The following is a 24,335-nucleotide window of genomic DNA, read 5'->3' on the forward strand; positions in this document are numbered from 1 at the left end:
TTGTTAGTCAACTATCAAATTTGATAGTCAACTATCAAGTTGTTAGCAAGAGATGTTTACACGTTAGAAGATGGGCATCGAATGATGAAATTATTCTTCCTACTAGTTTCTTGCACGTCGAAAACAAACTTATATGATTTACCCACACTACCAAACAAAATCAAATTTCATCAAAGTAATCTTTTTTAATTGAGGCTATGATCAACAGTATAAAATCCCGTTTTTCTCGGATAGCTTCCAGATCCGTAGTCCTACATAGCCCATCTTCGAACTTAGCCTCGGGATTTTAATTCCACGTATTTAAAAAAAAGAATCATCCAAATTGGTTAAAAATTACTCAAGATTTTTTGTTACCCACATTTAACGTTTTTCATAGCATTTCATACATTTTCAATCACAGTGAAACTTTTTGTTACCCACATTTTTCGGTATTTTCTGGTGTAAGACCCTGACTTTCAGTCAAGGGAATAAATGGTTTAAACGTAGAGAATTAAAATGCAGTTTTGCAGTGTAGTTTGCGGATATATGACTTCATCAATACTCTCTAGCAGAAAGAGTATTGACTTGATTTATATGGACAACAAGCTATATTCCGTTCACTATTTTTTATTTCACAAAATGTTTCCAGTGAGGTGAATTTAGAAAAGTGTTATGGTTGAGAGGTCACCAAAATGGAATTAACGGAGACCGAAACAAAGACCACATCGATTCAAATTGGACCTAAGGTTTTTAAAGAATCATCAAGTATTTCGAAAATTGACGAGTTTAGACTGTTTTACGCACATTAAACGATAAAATCACTGGGTATACTTGTGCTGCGCAAATATTTTCGACTAATTTTAGTGGCACTGATCACTCACAGATAGCTTATGCCATAATTGCATGCATCCTGCCTTCAGATAAAATAATTCATTGTGAACGAAATGACTGGTACTTAGAATTTCCTATCATTTGGTTTAATCTGAAAAACGTCTTCTTTGGTCAAAAATGATTAAAAATTAAAAACAAAAGTGAATTGAATTGAATTTATTGACACCGCCAAAAAACTGGCTGAATATAAAAATGTACAAAATATACAAACGTAGATAACATAAATACTTAAGACTACTTCCGTCAAACACTAAAAACCAAGCTCCTCTAAAATTAAACTTTTAAACGTCGTTCTATTCTCACACCTAGTCACAACCGCTTTATGCTTATTAATAAGTCTAATCAGCCGAACGATCGGTTGTTCTGATAAATACACATTCGAAAACCGCGGCTCAACCAGCAATTTCATAGTAGTCTCTCGAAAACCGTAAACACTTTCACTTCGAACAAATCTAGGCGAGATAATATCATCAGTCACGTTTCCTTTATACAAATCAAAAGCAAGCATTGCATCAGCTATTGTTCGACGAGTATCCAAACTTTGTAACTTCAGTTGCTTGCATCGATCCTCGTAAGGAGCCAACCTGTATGTCGTTGCGTTACTACGGCTTTCTAGCAAATAGATAACGAACTGTTTCTGTATAGATTCAATATCGTCTTTGTAGATTTGCGCCGCAGGATTCCAAATTGTTGATGCAAATTCCAGCCTTGGACGTACATAAGCCAAATAGAGTATACGTTGTGTCTCTTTGGTAAAATTGCCGTTGGAAAAATGTTTAATGCATCCAATCATCTGGCGACACTTCATTCCCATATGCTCAATGTGACTGCCCGGGTGAAACCACCTGTTGACCAAAAATCCCAAATCGTTCATTTCTTCGACTCTCTCTATGACGTGATCACCCATTGTGTAATCGGCTTTGATGAACGATGATTCACTTCGGTAAATGCTGAATATGTAACATTTGTCCTTGTTGAATTGAAGACGATTCTCTGTGTTCCATCTATTAACGTTATCGATATCTCGCTGCATTCGATGTATATCGCTGTGATCGAAGATAATGGACGCCAACTTGATGTCATCCGCAAATAGTAGAGGGCACACAAATTCAAGAACGTCGACTACATCATCGATAAACACTGTGAACATTTGTGGGCCAAGAGAACTTCCGGCCGGTACTCCAGATGTAGATTCGTACAATCTTGACTTAAAAATGCTGATTTGAACGTAATTGGTCCTCCCAACCAGATATTGACACATCCACCTTGCTGTTTTCTTCCCAATACCAAATCTCGCAAATTTCACAATTAACAAACGTATTATCACTTTGTCGAAGGCAGTTTTGTAATCACCGTAACACAAGTCGAGTTGACATGATCGTTCGAACGCATTGTGAGCCATAATTGATAGACCTAGCAGATTGGTGACAACTGATCTCTTATTCCTGAATCCATGTTGCGCGCTTTTCAGTTGAGGTTGAATAATCTCACTAATCTTCTTCTTCACTGCAATATCATGGATTTTTAGTACGATCGTTTGGATGGCTACGAGACTCTATAGTTCTTTACGTCTGCTTTGTCACCCTTTCTTTTGTATACCGGAACGATTCGTGATATTTTCGATGTGGCTGCTATTTCACCAATATTGAAAGATTTTTGATACAGCAACCATATTGGCCATGCAACTGATGATGCACACATTTTCAAAACCGATGGTTTTATCTCGTCTGGTCCAGCTCCACTCTTCGATTCCAGTGTATGAATCGCTGCTTCAATGTCAAACAACGAGACATTAATTTCTTCAGCACTACTTATCGGAACGTAAATATCGTCAAAATCCCAATTCTCTTCATCAGGTACGTAAATCGATTCGAAGTAATCAGCAAACAAGTCTACCACTTCTTCCGTTGTATTGCCAATTTTATCACCGAATTTTAGTCTGTCAGGGTACTTTTCGATGCCACCATTCATTTTCGCAAACTTCCAAAATTCAGCTGGATTTGATTTGATATTTTCTTGTGTCTGGCGGATATATTCGTTGTATCGACGGTCGCTTTCCTCACTGAATAATTTATGTGCCTCTTCATATTCCAACGTTGTTGATTCGTTTCTGGCTTTTCGTTTAAACAACTTGTCACGACGATTCTTAAGACGCTGTAACTCTGGAGACCACCATTTCGGTTTGTTCGAGTATTTTCTGACTGTTTTCTTTGACACGTTTTGTTCGATTAGAGATTTAATGGTCTGAACGAAGAATTCGTATGCTGCGTCAACATCTCTGATATTAAATTCGTGTTGGAAATTGATCGCATTCAGTTGGCATTCCATTCTATCATAGTGTCCGCGTGCATATTGATACACAGTAACGTCTTCGGTCTTTGCAGAGGAATTAGCATAGTAATCCACCATTATTTCGTAAGGTACGTGGCTTGGATCTTGTTGATTTTGTTCGATGATAGTGAAGTTGTCCTTGCTGAGTCTGAATTCGTTTGAATTTTTGACAAAAACCAAATCCAAAACATTCGAAGACGTGTTGCGAAAATCCGACAGTTGAGACAATGACAAACTGAGCATTTTGTCCAAAAAATACAGAGCATCGGTTTGGTAGTTTGATCCCCTTCGCAGTGGCATTCGTTAACGTGTGTGGCAAATATCCATTGTCATCATCGTAATCAGCTGTCCAAACAATATCATGAAGGTTGAAGTCACCGACAACTATGATCTTGTGCATACGGTATTTTTCTACGATGAATTTAACACGTCGATAATGTTTCATTGCTACTTCTAGGTCGAATGTACTTTGGTAGCAAACGTAGACCACCATTGCCTGGGGCTTGATGAGTATTTCAATAGCCAAAAATTCACTGTTTAGGTCGACGTCATCAATGAAATCGAATACAATTGCTCTGCTGTTTAATGTGTGAAGGACCAAAATAGCAACTCCACCTGCTCGCCTTAAATTCTGGATAATTCGGTCATTACGGTACACTTTAAAGGCATCAGGAAAGTAAACACTGCTCGAAATACTAGCGTCCGCCTTAGTTTCGGTGAAACACAGCACTTTGTAGGTCGACAGTTCAATTTTCATGCTGATGTTGCGTTTATTTGAAATACTCCGGCAGTTGTTATAGTATATCGGCATCGAATCCATGTATTCGGTTTGGTTTGGGCAGGTTTGAGCGGTCGGTTCGGTATCATTTCCAGTTGAACTTCGGAAAAACGTCGTGATGAGCGGTTGATGCTTTCTCTTGCGATCACATACGGTAGTAGAAAAACGATTCAAATTACTTGGTGTAGTGTCATAATTTGCTTGGCTAGAACATATACTGTTTAAAGTGTTACCTGAGAGGTAATCTCCTATGCCTGTAAATGTGTCTCCACTACTGGTGCTACTGGACTCTGGGGACCTAGATCCATCAGTACGGGCGTTTTCGGTTCTTCGTTTTTTGATTCCGGTTCTTGATTGGCAGACTCTTGATTGCTGGGTTCACTATTGACGGGTACTTGATTCCATTGAAATTTCGGTACAGCTGACGTTTTCAACTCCAAATCGAATTCACGTATTCGACTGGTTTCAGGCCAATATATCGGGTCCATTAGTTTAGCGAAATTGGATGTCGAACATTTGATGCAGAACGAAACGAAAGAGTAAGTCGATAAGTCCCTCTCTTTCTTGACCAACTTACGGACCTCTATGTCTGGTGACGTTATTCCAATCGAATTTTTGATGTAATCGGTTATCTCGTCCGAAGTTGTTTCCCGATGCACACGTGAAAGCCAAATAGCTTTTTCTGGTTTGGTTTTGAAACGGTTTAAAGGTCTTCCAATCACATTTTTCGATGTACCAGACATAACTGGCTTGTCTGATTTGGGCGTTTGTTTAGACCTCGACGTTGTCGGCGTTCCCTTGTATGAGACAATACCTTGTTTGGCTGTATCGGCATAAGATTTCTTGCTATTGACATTCGGCACCTGATCAAGCGTCTTTTTAATCGACGAGATGTTTTCATTATTGACTTTAATTGACTCTCCAACAGCTACTTTTTGCAGCGATACAGTTTCATTCATCGTGTCGACTGATGCTTTCAATCCTTCAATCGTTGATGTTTGAGTTTCGATCTTTTGGACTAAAGTTTCAATTACGGTTTGTAGTTGTTGACTATTTTTGGCGGTATGAGACTTTGACGGTGTCCAAGCTGGTGTAACGGTTACGGTTTTAGATAGCGATAATACGGGATTCTGAACATCGATGGTACTTTGAACCAAGTTGACGGAAGCGGTGGATTGTTTACGTTTCGGTGATGGCATTTCATTTGGTTCTCCTAGACATTTATCGCAGACCATCACAATGTTGTCGATGAAGAAAATCTCCTCCACTGTCTTATCAACTCCATAGCATGGCAGATGAATCGGGTCCTTGCAGCGAAAACAGAAACGTAAACGATCAGCAGAAATGTTCTTAGGCGGACAGTCTTCCTTCGAACATTTTCTCAGCGGCGGTGTCATATTGATAAAATCAAAAATTCTGGTTACTTTTTCAAAATTATCAATATTAAAAACCAAGTTTTACCTGGATGGGTATTTTTCTTTTTATTTCAATAAAAAAAAGAAAAATCCCAAAAAGAAAAAGATACGATCCAAAATTACAAAAATTTGCGCCAAAAAATATTCGAACCGACGTCCTGACAATTCGAAAACAAAAGTATATCAATGATAAGGAGCTGAGCCACATATATAAGCACCCCAAACTGACCAAAATTAGCAGACAGTTCAAAAATGAAGTTTGTGCTAATAATTTCTTGTTGTGTACTATTTGGTAAAAATCCAACGGACGCCTTCGTGTCATCACTGGAGGGGAAAAGTTTGGAATTCGCAGACGATGAACTGACCAATGGCACTCAACTGATGGACGAATCATCATCGCCGGTAGCATTCATTCAACGTCCTGAAGACTTGAAAACGAATCTAAGCACCGATGCCGTTGCTGAAGATTTAGTTTTTCGTAATTTCAGAGGTCCCATTCGTGGTATTAACGGTAGATGTTTAGACGTTTTTCAAGGTGGAACCGCCGATGGAACTAGAACTGTCCTGTACGACTGTAATTCAACTAGGCATCAACGATTTATCACCCTACTAAGTGATAACACAATAAGAGTAATGGGTAGCTGCCTAGACGCGAGCTCTACTGCTCAAAATGGATCATTCCTACGCATATGGAGATGCCATGGATACTCACAGCAACAATGGATATTTACTCCCTCTGGCCAAATTGTTAACGTCAGAGGCGACAATTGTCTACACTCGGTAACTAGTTTAAATGGAGCTCATATTGAAGTTCATGATTGTGATGGCAGTGCAAATCAAAACTGGTCTTTTGGCTGAATGAACCGTTAAATTTACATTGTGACGATGTCGAATGTCGATGTTTTTAAAATAAAGTCGTCTGACTACTGAATACACATTTTTTTTGTTAAGGGAAGTCTCCGAACACTCTGTCACCCCTACATCTAAGCGTTTTCTTAAAAACAAGTTCAAGTTTTAAATTGTCAAAGTTTTTATTGTATCATGATTTGGAGCGATTCTCAAAAGTTGGACAGAAAACATCGTAAGTCAGAATTCACAGTCATCAGGTTGCATTCCGTTTTGCCCCCGTGTACATGACAGTTGGCATTTCATACAATAGAGCCGTCATCCATAGAGCAATAACCTCAACACTATTAACAATGCAATTGTCAAAATAACAAAGAAAAATAAGTTGTGGTTATGGTTCTATGGATGACATCAGTTCGTGTACGGTTCATTTTGTTCGGCTTAACCGTTGCTTGGAAGAAACAAGAAACCTATACTGCAACGAAGCAGTAGAACAGATTTTCCAAGAGGGGTTGTATACGGAGAACCCTACTATGTTGTCATTATAAAAGATGAGAAATAAAATAATAAAATAAATAAATAAAAGATGAGAGTTGCCGGTGTACTATATTTTGGACACAATGCACTAGTTGTTGACAGTATTTTGGTTTCAATAAATAAATGTTTCATCTATTCGTTTATTGACAAATTTTCATTAAACAATAATATTTGTGCGAATTTTTATAAATCTGTTTGAAATGACCTACTTGTCTACATTTTAAAATGAACTAAAAATTTAAAATTTTTGCCACTTTCGGGCTCTCATTAAATTTATAAAATGTTGTTTATTTTGTGGCAGATCATAGTATCATAGCGATTTTTCTTATTTCACCTGAACCCAATACCACATTTGCCGTCTTAAGAGAAAGACGCACAGGGGTTTAGAGGGTCTACGGATTATCTGTGCAAGAAAATGTATTTAAAAAAATCTTCAGAAATTAGTTGAGATAATTCATCTTATATTGCCTGCAAAAATTTAACTTTTTTATTAAAATTTCTTACACTTTTCAAAGTGTGCTAATTTGATAACAGGAATTTTGCTGGCGTAAGTAAGATGTGGTTGTAAAGGGAGTAAAAAACTATCTATTGATAAATGACAAACAACTTGATAGTCAACTATGAAATTTGTTAGTCAACTATCAAATTTGATAGTCAACTATAAAATTTGATAGTCAACTATCAAGTTGTTGGTCAACTATCAAATTTGATAGTCAACTATCAAATTTGATAGTCAACTATCAAATTTGATAGTCAACTATCAAATTTGATAGTTGTTGGGAATACTATTTTCTACATTGAAACTATTTACCTGGGGATGTTGTCCCCCGAACTCTTGTCCGACAATTTCTTTATTTCTTCCTCGATTACACCATTATGACACACACCTTTTCTCCTGTCTAGATTCTTCTCCCCCGAAACTCGCCTTCTTGATTGTTTCTTATATTTTCTCTCGAGTGACTTGCTAGAATACCTGACATACTCCAACCTTGACCTTCAATAATTTCCTTAATTATTAAGGTCAACAAATTGCCACCAGGATTTCGTTAAGACTTTTAGTTTCCAAATTCCTTGATTTCCGTGGTGCGTCCAATGGCCAACGAATTCCAGTGTTGCGTCCAATGGCCAACGAATTCCAGTGTTGCGTCCAATGGCCAACGAATTCCAGTGTTGCGTACAATGGCCAACGAATTCCAGTGTTACGTCCGATGACCAACGAATTCCAGTGTTACGTCCAATGGCCAACGAATTCCAGTGTTACGTCCAATGACCAACGAATTCCAGTGTTACGTCCAATGACCAACGAATTCCAGTGTTGCGTCCAATGACCAACGAATTCCAGTGTTGCGCCCCAATGACCATCCAATTTCGTCTATATTTTTTGAAGATTTGATTGACATTTTTTTGCCATACATGCTTCTAGCCATACCGAATATATTAAAACATTTTGTGATGTTATCTAGTTATCTTTTTGTCCAATATTGCAACACTATAGAAAAAATGTAGCTAAGTTAAGGGACCTCCGTGAAACCGAAACCACCAAAACCGACACTTTCGTAACGAAAAATATATAATTTAAATAGAGAATCGTTTTTATCTGCTTCGAAGACATCGAAAAGATACTAACATTAGGAAACTGTAGTCATATTAAACTCTGATTGGTCCTACAATGCTGTTACGTACAGCTACTCCGAAATTTTGGAGCGCTGCTCACATATATCGAAGAATAACATCATAATTGTCACATTTAGTGGCACATTAAGTTCTTGTAACTAGTTCACAGTATTCTTGATCACTTTCAATGATCAGATAACTTACCAAAATTTATATAATAAGTCATTTAGCCCACAACAGTTATTAAAAGTGCAGGAAACGGCCAAATAATGGACTTCAGATGACGTTTTCGCAATTTTTTCGAAAAGCGTCCGCTGCGCCAACCTACCCCTCGAACAAAAGTTGTTTGTTATGGACCCAAAAAAGAGAAATAAGAAGAAAAATCAGAGGTGCAAAAAATTTTGTTTAAATTTGGTTCAGGCACACCGTGAGCCGTGTTGCATGAACCCACACATTTGTACTTTCCAATTCATCTCCAATTCATTTGTACCATCTCCAATTCATTTGTACCATTTCCAATTCATTTGTACCATCTCCAATTCATTTGTACCATTTCCAATTCATTTGTACCATCTCCAATTCATTTGTATCATTTTGACCAAACCAATTTGTCTCTTTACGCAAATTGAATGCTGCCAATTCTATTTCTCAAGCTATCAAAATGTTCGACTTTACATTTGATATCGACGTCCCTCTCATTGACTGAGTTTTCTTGGCCTCTCTTTGATGGATGAGCCTCTTTGACCAATTCATGAAATTTTCACTGAACTATCATGCTGTGCCTGCACCTTTCCAATATGTGATGTTCAACCGTTGTCATTGAACATTCCATTGAACCAAATCTGTTGTCGCCAATCGAAGCCAGAATTTACGAATTTTGCCAGACTGTCAACAATATTAAACTTATTTGGAGCTTTCTTGAGAAATAACTACTGCCTGTGCCCAATCCACACTCCGGTGAGCTGACTCCGGCCACATCCCCAGTAGTCATCTCTACTCTACTTTAAGAATAATTTGTTGCACAAAAGTATTTCTTTTGTTCCTTCAACTCCACATAATGTACGTCAATGATTTTAGCTTTCCTTTCAATAAAATTACTTCACGGGCAACAGTCTACAGCTGCATCTTTGTTGAAAAAAGCATCCACGTTCAAAAAAATAAAACGGTTCACCCCAGTTATTCACAAGTCTACATAAGCTAATATAAACTTCCGAAAAACTGATATAAACCATCGTACCCCCTGAACGTAGCACCGCCTCAACACAAACGCCTCATCTGACGTACGTCGTACAACATCACTGTCAGACCTTAACTGACCAACCAATTTGATGTGAAGCGCATTGCATTACCATCTCTCACATAATAATTCCGACTTCGACTTCTATTTGACTGAACAAGTCATCTTATTCACGCCGTCAGTCCGCTCAATATTTGAAATTTTGCAACGCATCGGGGGCGATTTAACGTTCAGGAAAAAGTCATGACTGCCAATGTAAAAAAAAAAATCCAAATTCTTTTGTTGACGTGATCCATTGTTTACATTCAATTTCATTCATATTGGGAATAATGGATTCGTTAATATCCCTTTCATCGATAATTTTGTATTTTAATAATAATCACAATCTTTTTAAAAGAGGAGAAAATTCTTTTAAATCGAAAAATGTGAAAGAGGTTGCATTCGACGGAAATCTCAAAATAATCAGAGGAAAAGTGAATGCTTCTATGAAACAACGTACATATGCCGTTGAGGTACATATGATTGCTCCTTTTAACTATAGACATAGCTTCCTTAAGCTAACTTATTTCTTAGATACGCCTGTCTGATGATTAAGAAGTTGAGACTGCTCAATGCGAATGTCCTCGAGGGCTAGAGATCTGCCACCATATTGCGGCAACTTTGTTGGCCCCTTATTACGAAATTTCAAAGACCGATAGTGACTGTTGGGCTCCGAAACCAAGTGAAGCCAACAATGTTCATACAGTTGATGAAGTCTTTAATATACCGAAACCTCCACGATCAACGAATCGAGTTTTAAGCGAAATGAAATGGAGAGAGCTTTACGAAGAGTTGCAGAAAGTTCCGCCTGTGGGGTTTAAATGGATTTTGAGAAATCATTTTGAGAATGATGAACCTGGCGATGACGATACCAATATGAACGATGCTATTATCGAATCGGTGGATATAGCGCGTTTTATTTTTTTCTAAGGACTTTGACAATGCGTCGAACAAAACATGCAGACAATTAACATACCAGCAGAATTCCATTTTATGATTTTTGAAAATTGGAAAAATCAACAAACAAATGAGTGACATTTAGGTTATTTTTGTTGGTATAGTTGCAATAGAGATTTAAAAGTCTGCGTTATAGATTTATTTCTGCGTTTCTATATTATGTTTGAATTTAAGGCGCACTTACGGCGTGAATTACCTGACTGAATGATGCACGCACTATTATCGAATCAATTTCCGGGCCAAAACCAACTTGAGTTCACCAACTGTTCACAATAAAATTTTGATTCCTTTTCCAAAGTTGTTTTGTAGTATCAAAAGTTAAATAAAAGTCACCAAATCAGTAAAATTGTCCAACAAAACCCAAAAGCTTCATAGGCTTTTTTTCATAGGAGTCACATAAGTTCAACGAAAACATTTTTTTTCATATCGTTTTCTCACAATTGTCAGGGAAACTTTTGGTTCATTGATCGAAACAATCATTACGTACACTTCAAGTAACACTTGTGACAACGTTTACACGGTATTTCTCACATTTTTTCTTCTAGATCAACTTTTGACCACTGGTATCTTTCATAAGGATTGTTCTTTTGTTTTCAAGAAATTTACACTGACTTAGTTCACTATTTTGTTCCAAGAAATCTGTCCATTTTCTTTAGATGCAAATATCTAGGCCGAGACTGAACTTATGACAACACACATTGACTTTTTTTTACTCAAAATCACCATTCTTTTCACTTCCACTATTTATTCAAAATATTTGTTTTCAGGCTGCGCCACTTGTTTGGAATACTATTTTCTACATTGAAACTATTTACCTGGGGATGTTGTCCCCCGAACTCTTGTCCGACAATTTCTTTATTTCTTCCTCGATTACACCATTATGACACACACCTTTTCTCCTGTCTAGATTCTTCTCCCCCGAAACTCGCCTTCTTGATTGTTTCTTATATTTTCTCTCGAGTGACTTGCTAGAATACCTGACAATAGTCAACTATCAAATTTGATAGTCAACTATCAAGATGTTAGTAGTTCACTAGCAAGAGATGTTTACACGTTAAAAGATGGGCATCGAATGATGAAATTATTCTTCCTACTAGTTTCAAGCACATCGAAAACAAACTTATATGATTTACCCACACTACCAAACAAAATTAAATTTAATCAAAGTAATCTTTTCTAATTGAGGCTATGATCAACAGTGTAAAATCCCGTTTTTCTCGGATAGCTTCCAGATCCTTAGTCCTACATAGCCCATCTTCGAACTTAGCCTCGGGATTTTAATTCCACGTATTTAAAAAAAAGAATCATCCAAATTGGTTAAAAATTACTCAAGGTATCGTGCCCTCAACGTTTTTTTGTTACCCACATTTAACGTTTTTCATAGCATTTCATACATTTTCAATCACAGTGAACCTTTTTGTTACCCACATTTTTCGGTATTTTCTGGTGTAAGACCCTGACTTTCAGTCAAGGGAATAATCCGATTCGTTTGTGAATATGGATATTAATATCGTGCAAAATGTTGTGAAAATGGTGTAATTTATAACGAATTCCGTCGTATTGAAATCAAAAAAAAAACAAGTAAACGTTTAGGTGGCTAGCTATATGCGTTTGATTATTGTGTTTTGAAATACAAATTGACTGCATCAGTAATATTTTTTGACAATTTTCTTAATTTTTACGATGTGTCGATAAATAAATTTCTGTTTTTATTGATCAGCTTCGCATAAATATACTAAACGATTACGGCTAACCACACCTACATTTCACCACTAGTTGCGAAAAGACTTTTCACAACTAGTGAAAAAAATACCCCCATTACGCTCTTCAAAGTAGGCATGAAAAAGTTCACTTTTCGCAGCGCAGTTGCAGAAATACTATTTCCAGCTCACTGTCTCGACCTGGAAGAGCGTACGTATTATCGATTTAAGTCAAAATATTATGACGGTTAAGTTAGCTCAAAAGTTTTCTCAAAATTTTAGCGATATCGCTAACCTTGAACGATTTTGCGCTACGAAATCAGTTAGCGCTATTTCGTAGCGCTACATCAATTTTGAGAAATCTTCAGACATTTAAAATTTTGAGAAAACTTTCAGATTTTGGGATAACTTCGGTCGTCTCGTATTCTGAGAAATCTTTCAGATTTTGGGATATCGTCGGTCGTACCGAAATTTGAGAAAACTTTCAGATTTTGGGATATCTTCGGTCGTCCCATATTTTGAGAAAACTTTCAGATTTTGGGATATCTTCGGTCATACGGAATTTTGAGAAAACTATATAATCTTGGGATAACTTCGGTCGTACGGAATTTTGAGAAAACTTTCAGATTTTGGGATAACTTCGGTCGTACGGAATTTTGAGAAAACTTTCAGATTTTGGGATAACTTCGGTCGTTCCGTATTCTGAGAAAACTGTCAGATTTTGGGATAACTTCGGTCGTACCGAATTTTGAGAAAACTTTCAGATTTTGGGATATCTTCGGTCATACAGAATTTTGAGAAAACTATAAATCTATAAAATCTTGGGATATCTACGGTCGTACCGAATTTTGAGAAAACATTCAGGTTTTGCGGTATGTTCCGTTGCAGTCTATACACCGAAAATTTTGAATTTGGAAAAGAAAGATCCCGTAGAATCGATTTTTTGATGTTTACGATTTAATTATGGCGAATTAGTGGATCAAGGGTGTGTCGATTTTATTGATGCATAGTACCAAGAGTTGTGTTTTATTTCATTTCAATATTTTTATTAACGAAAAATCTCGGACATTTGATTTCTAATTTTTTCATTTTAGTATTAAAAAAAACTGTGAATTGAATTCTAATTCAAGATAAAAGTTTTGATTTTTAAACTACATTTACACATAATTCCAAGTGCATTGCCGCTATCTAAATTCAACGAAACGAGCACCGATACGTGTTAAAGACTACTTTTTTGTGTTTGAATTATGTGTAAATGAAGATTAAAAATCAAAACTTTTACCTTGATGATATTAGAAATCAATTCACAGTTTTTTTTAATACTAAAATGAAAAAATTATAAATTTTCGAGATTTTTCGTTAATAAAAATATTGAAATGAAATGAAACACAACTCTTCGTACTATGCATCAATGAAATCGACACACCCTTGATCCACTAATTCGCCATAATTAAATCGTAAACATCAAAAAATCGATTCTACGGGATCTTTCTTTTCCAAACTCAAAATTTTCGGTGTATAGACTGCGACGGAACATACCGCAAAACCTGAATGTTTTCTCAAAATTCGGTACGACCGTAGATATCCCAAGATTAGATTTCTCAAAATTCCGTATGACCGAAGTTATCCCAGAATCTGACAGTTTTCTCAGAATACGGGACGACCGAAGTTATCCCAAAATCTGAAAGTTTTCTCAAAATATGGGAAGTCCGAAATTATCCCAAAATCTAAAAGTTTTCTCAAAATACCAGACGACCGTAGATATCCCAAGATTATATAGTTTTCTCAAAATTCCGTATGACCGAAGATATCCCAAAATCTGAAAGTTTTCTCAAAATATGGGACGACCGAAGATATCCCAAAATCTGAAAGTTTTCTCAAATTTCGGTACGACCGACGATATCCCAAAATCTGAACGTTTTCTCAGAATACGAGACGACCGAAGTTATCCCAACATCTGAAAGTTTTCTCAAAATATGGGACGACCGTAGATATCCCAAGATTTTATAGATTTCTCAAAATTCCGTATGACCGAAGATATCCCAAAATCTGAAAGTTTTCTCAAAATTCGGTACGACCGAAGTTTTCCCAAAATCTGAAATTTTTCTCAGAATTCCGTACGACTGAAGTTATCCCGAAATCTGAAAGTTTTCTCAAAATTCCAAATATCTGAAGATTTCTCAAAATTGATTTAGCGCTACGAAATAGCGCTAACTGATTTTGTAGCGCAAAATCGTTCAAGGTTAGCGATATCGCTACAATTTTGAGAAAACTTTTGAGCTAACTTAACCGTCATAAAATATTGGGGATCAAATTGTTTTTGTATGCGCTAATTAAAAACGAATGTTCAAACTTTCCAATTTTCTGCAAGTGAGGTTACGTTAAATGCATTTGTTGAACTTGATAGATTTGGTGAAATTGATGAGTAAGCGACAACTGAGTTCGTCTAAGGGTGAAATAAGGGAAATGGCTATGTCCTTCGGTTTGTATAGACAGACCATACCTCAGATATGATACCTGCGTGTCTCGTCTTTTGGCGAACAAACTTGAAACCGAAAATGTGCTGTCATCACTGGTTTTGTTCAACATTCGTTTTGCTACTTGACGTTTCTGCATTTTTCATTTTGACAAAATAGATAGTTACGAAGATCACTAAGCATACTAAGGAGACTAAGCCATAGAAAGCCATTGCATATCGAAAGGTAAGTAACAATAAATTAAAATTTACTGACTAATGGATTCTGTTCATTTTGTTGTAATGAAAATCATAAAATATTTGTTAGAACTGCAGACCTCTGACAGTTTTAACAGTGTTTTACGATGTAAACAAACCAAAAACAAACACTCCGAAAAAGACTACTTTGAGATGTAACGATTGCGAGGGGGAAACAACGAGAGTTGAGAATGGTGGGACAGGGTTCGGGCGAATAAAGGGAAATACAAGCAAATAACGGGGAAATAATAGGCAAATAATGGGCGAATGGTCTACTGGTAGGACAAGATTTTTCATTGTTGTTTCCCCATGGAACGATTGTTTGTTCATTGAAATTAATCGACATTTTATTCCTTAAGGTCAAATGGACAATCATCAGATAAAAGCCGAACCGCCCGATGACAAATCGACTCTCAACATAGAATTGCGCGACAATGTTATCGGTGCGAGAGTTGATCCTTCGATAGCATTAATTGACGACGATGATGCTACAGCCGTAGACATTAAATCTGAAATAACGTTTGGTGAATACGAATGTGTTCCAGCAGCAGCATCTAATGCTGCGGCGATAAAGTTAAGAAACATCGAAGAATTACTGCACACAGACCCTCAGCTGCCACAGGACCAGAGTATAAATGAATTTAAGTGTGACAAATGTGGACAATGTTTTGATCAAAAATCCAATTACGCCAGACACGTTAAATGGCATTTAAAGCCATTTAAAGTTGTGGAGGATGGGTTTCCTTGCGAAATTTGTGGGCTGAAGTTTCTTCATGAGACCACCGCATTCAAGCATAAGACCATGCACACCGGTGAGCCACTTGGTGAAAAAGAGCTCGATTGCAAAGTATGCGGGAAAGTGTTTAAAAATAGGACAAAACTTCGATGTCATCAGCAGGATGTTCATGGCGAAAAAAGTGTGATGTGTGACATATGTGGAAAGACTTTTAAGTCGAAGGGTGCGCTCCCGCTCCACATGAAGATTCATTTTGATGAGAAAACTTGGGAATGCGAATATTGTGGCAAGAGATTCATACAGAAAGCAGCATTCAAAAAGCATGAAGCAACACATAGAGGAGAGAAGGCATTTCAATGCGATGAATGTGACGCTAAATTTGCTACAAAGACGTCATTAAACAGTCACAAACTGAAACATTTGGGTCTGAGTCCGTACGTTTGTGATGTATGCGGTAAAGGATACACACATCCACAATCTCTCACAAATCATAAAGTTTCACATTCTGAAATCAAACCGAACGGCTGCGATGAATGTGGTGCGAGATTCTGCAGAAGGTATGAGCTGACACTTCATCAGAGCCTAGCTCACCGCAAAGAAAAACGTTTTTCCTGCGACGAATGTGGGATGCTTTTCTCCTCAAAAACAGGCCTTACCAATCACAAAGTCAGACATACCGGCGCAAAGCCTTTCAGTTGTGGAGATTGCGGAAAGACGTTTGGCTACAAGGCTGCCTTAAAAACGCACCGGCTTACGCACAACGAGATCAGCGATAAAACGTTCTCGTGCGATGATTGTGGAATGAACTTCAGCTACAAGCATGTTCTGCAAACGCACAAAGCACGGCACAGTGGAGATAAACCATTTATCTGCGACCAATGTGGAATGGGATTCGCTGCAAAATCTGGTCTCGATTCACACAAACTAACCCACAGCGGAGAGAAGCCTTTTAGTTGCGAAGAATGTAGCTCGGCATTTACCACCCGATCTTTGCTGAACCAACACAAACGTAGTCACCGGCAGAAGAAACCCGAGGACAAAGAGAAGCCTTTCGAGTGCGATTTGTGTAGCTCGAAATTTTCAACTAAAACTTTGCTAAATCAACACAAACGAATTCACAATAAAAATTCTCTCAATGGCGCAGGAAAGCCTAAGATTGTGTCTCAGTCAACTGGCGCTGAGGACAATAAAGGTTCTACCACTATCGCAGGAAAGTCGAAAATTGTATCTGAAACACCACAACAACCTTGCGCTGAGGACAGTAATAGTGAAGACGATTGCTCGACGTTTTCAGAGACATTGAGTCCTACAGTAGACCGACCGATTAGCGTTGATTCGTTCGCCGATGGTTTTTTTGACGAAGGACAGAAAGTAAAGCCAGTCACAATAGCCGAAGGACTACTGCGGAATGGAAAAACAGAAATACAGGCAGCTCAGATTCAAACGGCAATCGTTGAAAAAGACGTAGAGAAAAAGCTGCATAAACCTTCCGTCCACTACAATAGACGTCCACGAATTGTGGAAAAGCCATTCTCCTGCGGTGAATGCGATGAAAAATTTGCAACACAAACACGTTTCAAACACCATCAGCGGATTCATGAACCTGGCGTTAATCAATTTTGTTGCGACAAATGTGGAAAGACGTACAGATTGCATCATACGTTCCAACGTCACAAACGCATGCACGAGGGTATAAGAAATTTTATCTGCGATATTTGTGGATTTAAATTTCGAATAAAGTCACACTTAGAGATGCATTTGTTAAGGCACGTGGGCGTCAAATCATTCTGTTGTGATGAGTGCCCATTGAGATTTGTTGGAAAGTCTGACCTGACACAACACAAACGGCACTCACACCGCACTGGAACTGTTGTTGTGAAATCATCATAACTACCCGATAGCACAAAATCTGTGAATAAAAACTAAAAATAAAAATTTTAAAAATTGGAAATTTATTGAGAAAATCAAATTTGAAAGCCTCATATTTTGTCGTATAATGTCATATTTTCGGCCGTTTATCATTAAATTTTTGGAAGGTAATATTTGCCCCAGAAGTACTCGACCTCAGCTTTCCAACGAACCCATACACGCCTGTGTCCTCGCCACTTTACGGAAATGAAATCCGGACTACGAATCCCCATTTTTCGACTTTTGGCCACTTTCAACCAGCCAGGTATGAAGATCAGAAATATCTAAGACTGTTTTTGGGGCCTATTCACCAAAGCCACACTAGGTGTATATAAAAAGTCCCGGAAAAAATAGCGCCTATTTCGGTCAGTCGAAATTCAAAAGAATCTCTCTAGGCAAAGCACTGTCAAGCACCGAAGCTGACTTTGACATCACTCAATTAGAAGGCCAAAAACACACCTGTTGACTATTTTTTAAAATTTTTTGATAGCCATTGTATGAAAAACAATAGCCAACTTTGATCGGTTCAGTCCTCTATTTGAGTGACGTCAAAGTCAGCTTCGGTGCTAGACAGTGCGTTGCTCTAGGTAAGATAACATACCCCAAACCCAAGGTAGATATAGTGACACTATAATAGTGTAGCGGTAATGCTATTCAGACGCGTGGCCTAGCACTTAAGTTCGATACCAATGACTTCTTTTTGTAAAATGGCTGACTTTACTCGTGCTTCAAAGAGTATTTTCACTATCTCACAACAGTTGGCCCGACTTTCTATTCCATTGTTGGTTTTTAAGGTTGTCAACGAAGGGAGAAGATGGCGTTCGTATCGAATTTTCGTGCTGCATCTGATTCTGTTAATCCCTTGACTGAAAGTCAGGGTCTTACACCAGAAAATACCGAAAAATGTGGGTAACAAAAAGGTTCACTGTGATTGAAAATGTATGAAATGCTATGAAAAACGTTAAATGTGGGTAACAAAAAATCGTTGAAGGCACGATAACTTGAGTTCTTTTTAACCAATTTGGATGATTCTTTTTTTTTTAAATACGTGGAATTAAAATCTTGAGGCTAAGTTCGAAGATGGGCTATGTAGGATCTGGAAGCTATCCGAGAAAAACGGGATTTTATACTGTTGATCATAGCCTCAATTAAACAAGATTACTTTGATGAAATTTGATTTTGTTGCGTAGTCTGTGTAAATCGTATAAGTATGTTTTCGACGTACATGAAACTAGAGGAAGAATAATTTCATCATTCGATACCCAACTATCAGTGATAGTTTGATAGTTGACTAACAACTTGATAGTTGACTAACTTGATTCACGATTTAAGGTTTTGTGAATGGGAAATCGAGGGTTTTTTTCGGTCTACCAATAAATTTCTCCTTTATGTGTTTAATCCCTTTACCATTATAGAGTCGAAGTTGGTACCAATTTACCGAAAAATATTGGTAAACCGAGTTATTTTTAACGATGAACCAAAAACTAATAAAGTTCATTTATTACCATGTCACCATGTGAAGGTATATTAAGTACCGGGGGACTTCCTTTTTTTACGCAAAAAGTGTAAGAGACGAACATCTATCGCACTTTTTTATTTTGTGAAATAGTCCTCGTTCCACATTCACAAAACATACTTCGCATCTACTCTGATGTAACAAAAAGGCAATCAAACAGAATAATAGAGACTTTATACGAGTGGGAAGTTTACGGCCAGAGCGGTCATATTTTATTTATGATTTGAGGTTGATTGAAAATCTTGAAAATTGAACATTTATAAGACAATTAGAGCTCAAAAAGTGGTAAAAAATCATTCGATGGTTACACATTGTTTCGATGCTAAGTAATGACATCTCTTTCTAAAATGATTTTCATGTGTTTCACAAAATATAGGTTTCTTCCAAGGCCGTTCAAAATGTCAATCGTCATCCACAGAGAAGGCAACACAACCTCACTTTGAAGTTTCAACGAACAACTTTTTTTCAAGTTGCGGTTGTGTTTGCTTCTGTGGATGGAGGAAACCTATTGTGACAACCACAAAACACAGCTTTCTAAGCAATTTTGTGTTTATAAAGAAAACGAGAGATGGCGGTTGTATCGAACTTTCGTGCCACCCCACACATATGGCATTTCCTCCGCCCACATCATTATCCCTTGGTCTGGTTAACTAAGGACAGATTTTTTTCAGTCAATCTCGATTCTAGATCTCTTCAATCTTCCGGTTTACGAATCCAAACATCTGTTATAAAGTTTATTGACGCATTGTCGATTTAAGTTAAAGAATTCGAGATTAAAATGCCTCACATAAATTTCCGAGACCTTCAAATTGGACTTACGGTTTTTAAAGAAGTGGAACAATCATCAAGTATTTGGAAAATTTATGAGCATAGACTGTTTTACGCACATTAAATGATAAAATCTCTTGTACTTGTACTGCGTAAATATTTTCGACTAATTTTAGTGGCACAGATAGCTTATGCCATAATTGCATGCATCCTGCCTTCAGATAAAATAATCCATTGTAAACGGAATGGCTGGTACTTAAAATTTCCTATCATTTGGTTTAATCTGAAAGACGTCTTCTTTGGTCAAAAATGATTAAAAATTATCAAGAATATACCAATGATAAGGAGCTGAGCCATATATAAGAACCCCAAACTGACCAAAATTAGCAGACAGTTCAAAAATGAAGTTTGTGCTAATAATTTCCTTTTGTGTCCTATTCGGTAAAAATCCTACGGACGCCTTCGTTTTATCTTTGGGGGAGAAAAGTTTGGAATTCGCAGACGATGAACTGACCAATGGCACTCAATTGATTGACGAAACTTTCATTCAACGTCCTGAAGACTCGAAAACGAATCGAAGCAGCGGTGTTGTTGTTGAAGATTTAGTTTTTCGTAATTTCAGAGGTTCCATTCGTGGTATTGGTGGTGGATGTTTAGACGTCTTTCAAGGTGGAACCGCCGATGGAACTAGAACTATACTGTACGACTGTAATTCAACTCGGCACCAACGATTTATCACCCTACTAAGTGATAACACAATAAGAGTAATGGGTAGCTGCCTAGACGCGAGCTCTACTGCTCAAAATGGATCATTCGTACGCATATGGAGATGCCATGGATACTCACAGCAACAATGGATATTTACTCCCTCTGGCCAAATTGTTAACGTCAGAGGCGACAATTGTCTACACTCGGTAACTAGTTTAAATGGATCTGGTATTGAAGTTCACGATTGTGATGGCAGTGCAAATCAAAAATGGTCTTTTGGATAACTGAACCGTTAAATTTACATTGTGACTATGTCGAATGTCGATGTTTTTAAAATAAAGTCGTCTGAATACTGAAAACACATTTTTTTGTTAAGGGAATTCTCCGAACACTCAACCACCCTACAATTACTGTATCCTTACCTTTGAGCGATTTCTTAATAGTCAAGTTGACAACGACCAACGTTTTTACAAGAAGCTATCACTTAAATCACCTTCCCTAGCTGCAACTTGCCGCAAAAGAATTCAATGTGTGAAAATTTATATATTTTGGTAAATTTCATCCAGATTTTTGACCGAATTTAACAATTAAGTTGGACCTAAGACTCGGAGTAGGCCGATTTAGGTCGACCTATGACCTGAAAATCGAAAAACTGATTTGACCTGAATTGCCTTTGATCTGAAGCTGAAATGAACTGATTTTTTTTGCTAGAGGAAACCTGTATTTAACTAGAGAATTCTTTATTTGAGCGGAAGTTTTATTATTGGGAAAATTGGCAACATCTCTGTAGCTGCCTGATCAACTTGAATACTTTCGATAAGAAGGAAGCAATCGTGTTAAGCTCAGAGTAAGTTTTATTAACAGTCGGCTGTCTCAAATAGTTCATTAGATCATGTTCAAGGCCGTTTGAAATGTCATCCACGTCAAGAACTGCCATGATGGCCCATCCACGTTGAAAATAATGTCATTTGAACGAGATGTTTTGAACCGCCGCCTATTGTTCGTTCTTTTTTACACAGGATTTTAAATTTGGTACTCGAATGATACATCTCTCTGAAGTATCGACCAACTTAAACCTACCAACTTCTGATTATAGTCCGGTCGTTGTGACGACAATTTTGGCAAAAAGTTAGGATGTTTGACAAAAAAATTGGTAGGTTTAAACCTACCAACTTTTTAGTCGCGCTCGATAAGAAAGTTGGTATCTTTTTTTGGTAGGTTTAAACATACCAACTTTTTACCAAAGCTACTAACTTTATGATCAACCTCGACTGAAAAGTTGGTAGGTTTAATCCTACCAAAGAAATATACCAACTTTGTCATCGAGCGCGATAAAAAGTTGGTAGGTTCAATCTCAACTCAATTCCTAACTTTCTTCACGCCGTAAAGGCGTTCTGTTGGTTCCTAGGGAACTCATCCCTTTACGAAATGTAACGTAAAGAAGTTTAGTAATACCAATTTTCATTGCACATAAAAAGCATTTTAACACGCCGAGCGATCCGGCCCATTGCCCCGGAGCGAAGCGGAGGGCCGCAATGCGAGCCGGGCGCCGGAACGGTGTTGATAACTTAGGAGTTAATTTTTTTTTCTCGCATCGTCTAATAATTAGTCTGTGTAATTTTGTTATATTTATAAAACTTAAATTTACAGAACCAAATTATAGACGGCAACTGAATTTACCTTTCAATAAATTGTATTGTGCCAGAAAAAGATCAAAAATGGGCTCTGGAGATATTGTAACTTCCGTTTATTGCGATCCGATCAGAAAGTTGGTAGGTTCTTTTGGTAGGCTCAAACCTACCAATTTTTTTGCCAAAGCTATCAACTTTTTAGTCTCGACGTATCAGAAAGTTGGTAGGTTCTTTTGGTAGGTTCAAACCTACCAACTTCTTGTCAAACCTACCAACTTTTTTCTCAAAACTACTAACCTTTTGCCAAACCTACCAAGTTTTTAGTCTCGCTCGATCAGAAAGTTGGTAGGTTTTTTTGGTAGGTTCAAACCTACCAACTTTTTGTCAAACCTACCAACTTTCTGTCAAATCTACCAACTTTTCTCATCGAGCGAGACTAAAAAGTTGGTACGTTTAAACCTACCAACAAAACCTACCAACTGAAAACTTGGTAAGTTGGGCAAAAAAATTGGTAGATTTGACAAATAGTTGGTAGGTTTGGAAAAAAGTTGGTAAGTTTAAGACTACCAACTTTTTGTCGGAGGTTCAAATCTACCGAATTTGGAAAACTCGCAAAAATCTTCGTCACGACGACCGGACTATAAAAAAGTTGGTAGGTTTAAAGTTGGTCGATACTTCACTGAGATGAATGATACAGCTCGTTTTTGACATAAAATTTCGTGTTCAAAACACAACGAAACTAATCTGAGGTTACGTTTGAAAGTACCGTATCTTGAAGATGATCTATTACGGCTTTTTCAGTAAAGTCTAAAGTGTCCTAAAGGAAGAAATTTTTAATTCTATAATTTTGGGGTAACAACGCGTTCACTGCTAGTGCAATTTGGCTGAGTTGAGGATATTCGAAATCTGTTTATTGCGGTTTCTTAACGTTACGCTTTAGCAATACTCTCTCTAGCAACCAAACTCTCGGCTCTCTGTGTCAAATCCACATATTATTTCTTTGTATTATACAAACATTTACATTTTGACTGACTACGCTGTAATTTACATGTAAATTCCAAAGGCTTCTTGATTCTTTCACCACCTTAATAAAAGTAGTTTGTTTGCTAGAGAGGGTATTGGCTTTGGCAACATAATGTAGTGTGCTTGTGGACCTCAATCGATCAGATTTTTTACCTGTAATCTCGAAAGGAACACATGGGGTTTAGAGGGTCTATGTGTAAGAGGAAATTTTGGCCAACGTTCCATCATTTCAACATTCTCTCAGTGTCAAACTACAAAGAATTCACCGCATCAACGCACTTCAAGCATAAGTAAATAGAGTACTGAGCCTGGACAGTGTATCATAAAAACGTAAAACGTTTTCATGTTAAATAGAGTATTTTCTGCAGCCGACCACTATGATCACTCATGCTTGACGTTCGTTGACCGCATTCAAAATTTCATCAAATTCAAAAAATTACACGTAACGACACCGGTTACGATACCCCTTAAGACCTGTTTCTTTTCTAGCCGACTTTTTGAGCCCACTTCAAACAAAAATCGAGCCAGAAAGCGACTCTGGTATTCTGTTTTGCTCTGTTAACATTTACAAGGAATTTTCCAGCTGGGGCTCGTAGCTGATGCATTCTTTCTTATGGTAAGAGGAGGCTCGTAACCGGGAGGGAGAACTTAAAAGAAACATGTCAAACAGATCAGACTTTCGATTTTCAAGGTTCAGGTCGAATCAGGTCAGGTCAAAAATCTTATTTTCAGGTTCAGGTTAAATCAGGTTTCAGATAATTCATACCAGGTTTCGAGCTTTAGTCGGACCAAACTCAGTCGTAAATGAAAACGTCTTACGAAATCGATTTTATCGATTTGACAATCTCGAAAACCTAGGGTCCTAGAAAATATCGTTTTTATGTGAGCAATTTTAACGCCTGACGTGAATTTCCATTCTTACATAGCCTGTTCAAAACCTAGGCCAATAGAAGAAAATAATTTTAAATTCGCTCAAATTACGTAAGAAAGTTTGGTCTAATGAAGGGT

The 24,335-nt window shown here is 37.4% G+C and overlaps 1 protein-coding gene across 2 annotated transcripts in view; it reads left to right on the forward strand.

The window, feature by feature from the left end:
• Nucleotides 1-17,730, forward strand: part of LOC119079343 (oocyte zinc finger protein XlCOF6-like) — a 38,318-nt gene extending 20,588 nt beyond the window's left edge. The window contains exons 1-2 of one of the 2 annotated variants that reach the window (XM_037187172.1): nt 14,936-15,026; nt 15,397-17,730. In XM_037187172.1, the coding sequence (XP_037043067.1) occupies nt 15,402-17,663 (2,262 nt within the window). In that variant the 5' untranslated portion in view covers nt 14,936-15,026; nt 15,397-15,401 and the 3' untranslated portion in view covers nt 17,664-17,730. Of the gene's footprint in view, nt 1-14,935; nt 15,027-15,396 lie in introns of those variants that run through there. The other variant, XM_037187171.1, reaches the window with a different exon arrangement.
• The last annotated feature ends 6,605 nt before the right edge of the window (nt 17,731-24,335 follow it).

Source organism: Bradysia coprophila, unplaced genomic scaffold (genome assembly GCF_014529535.1).
Source record: "Bradysia coprophila strain Holo2 unplaced genomic scaffold, BU_Bcop_v1 contig_324, whole genome shotgun sequence".
NCBI classification, from domain to species: Eukaryota; Metazoa; Arthropoda; class Insecta; order Diptera; family Sciaridae; genus Bradysia; species Bradysia coprophila.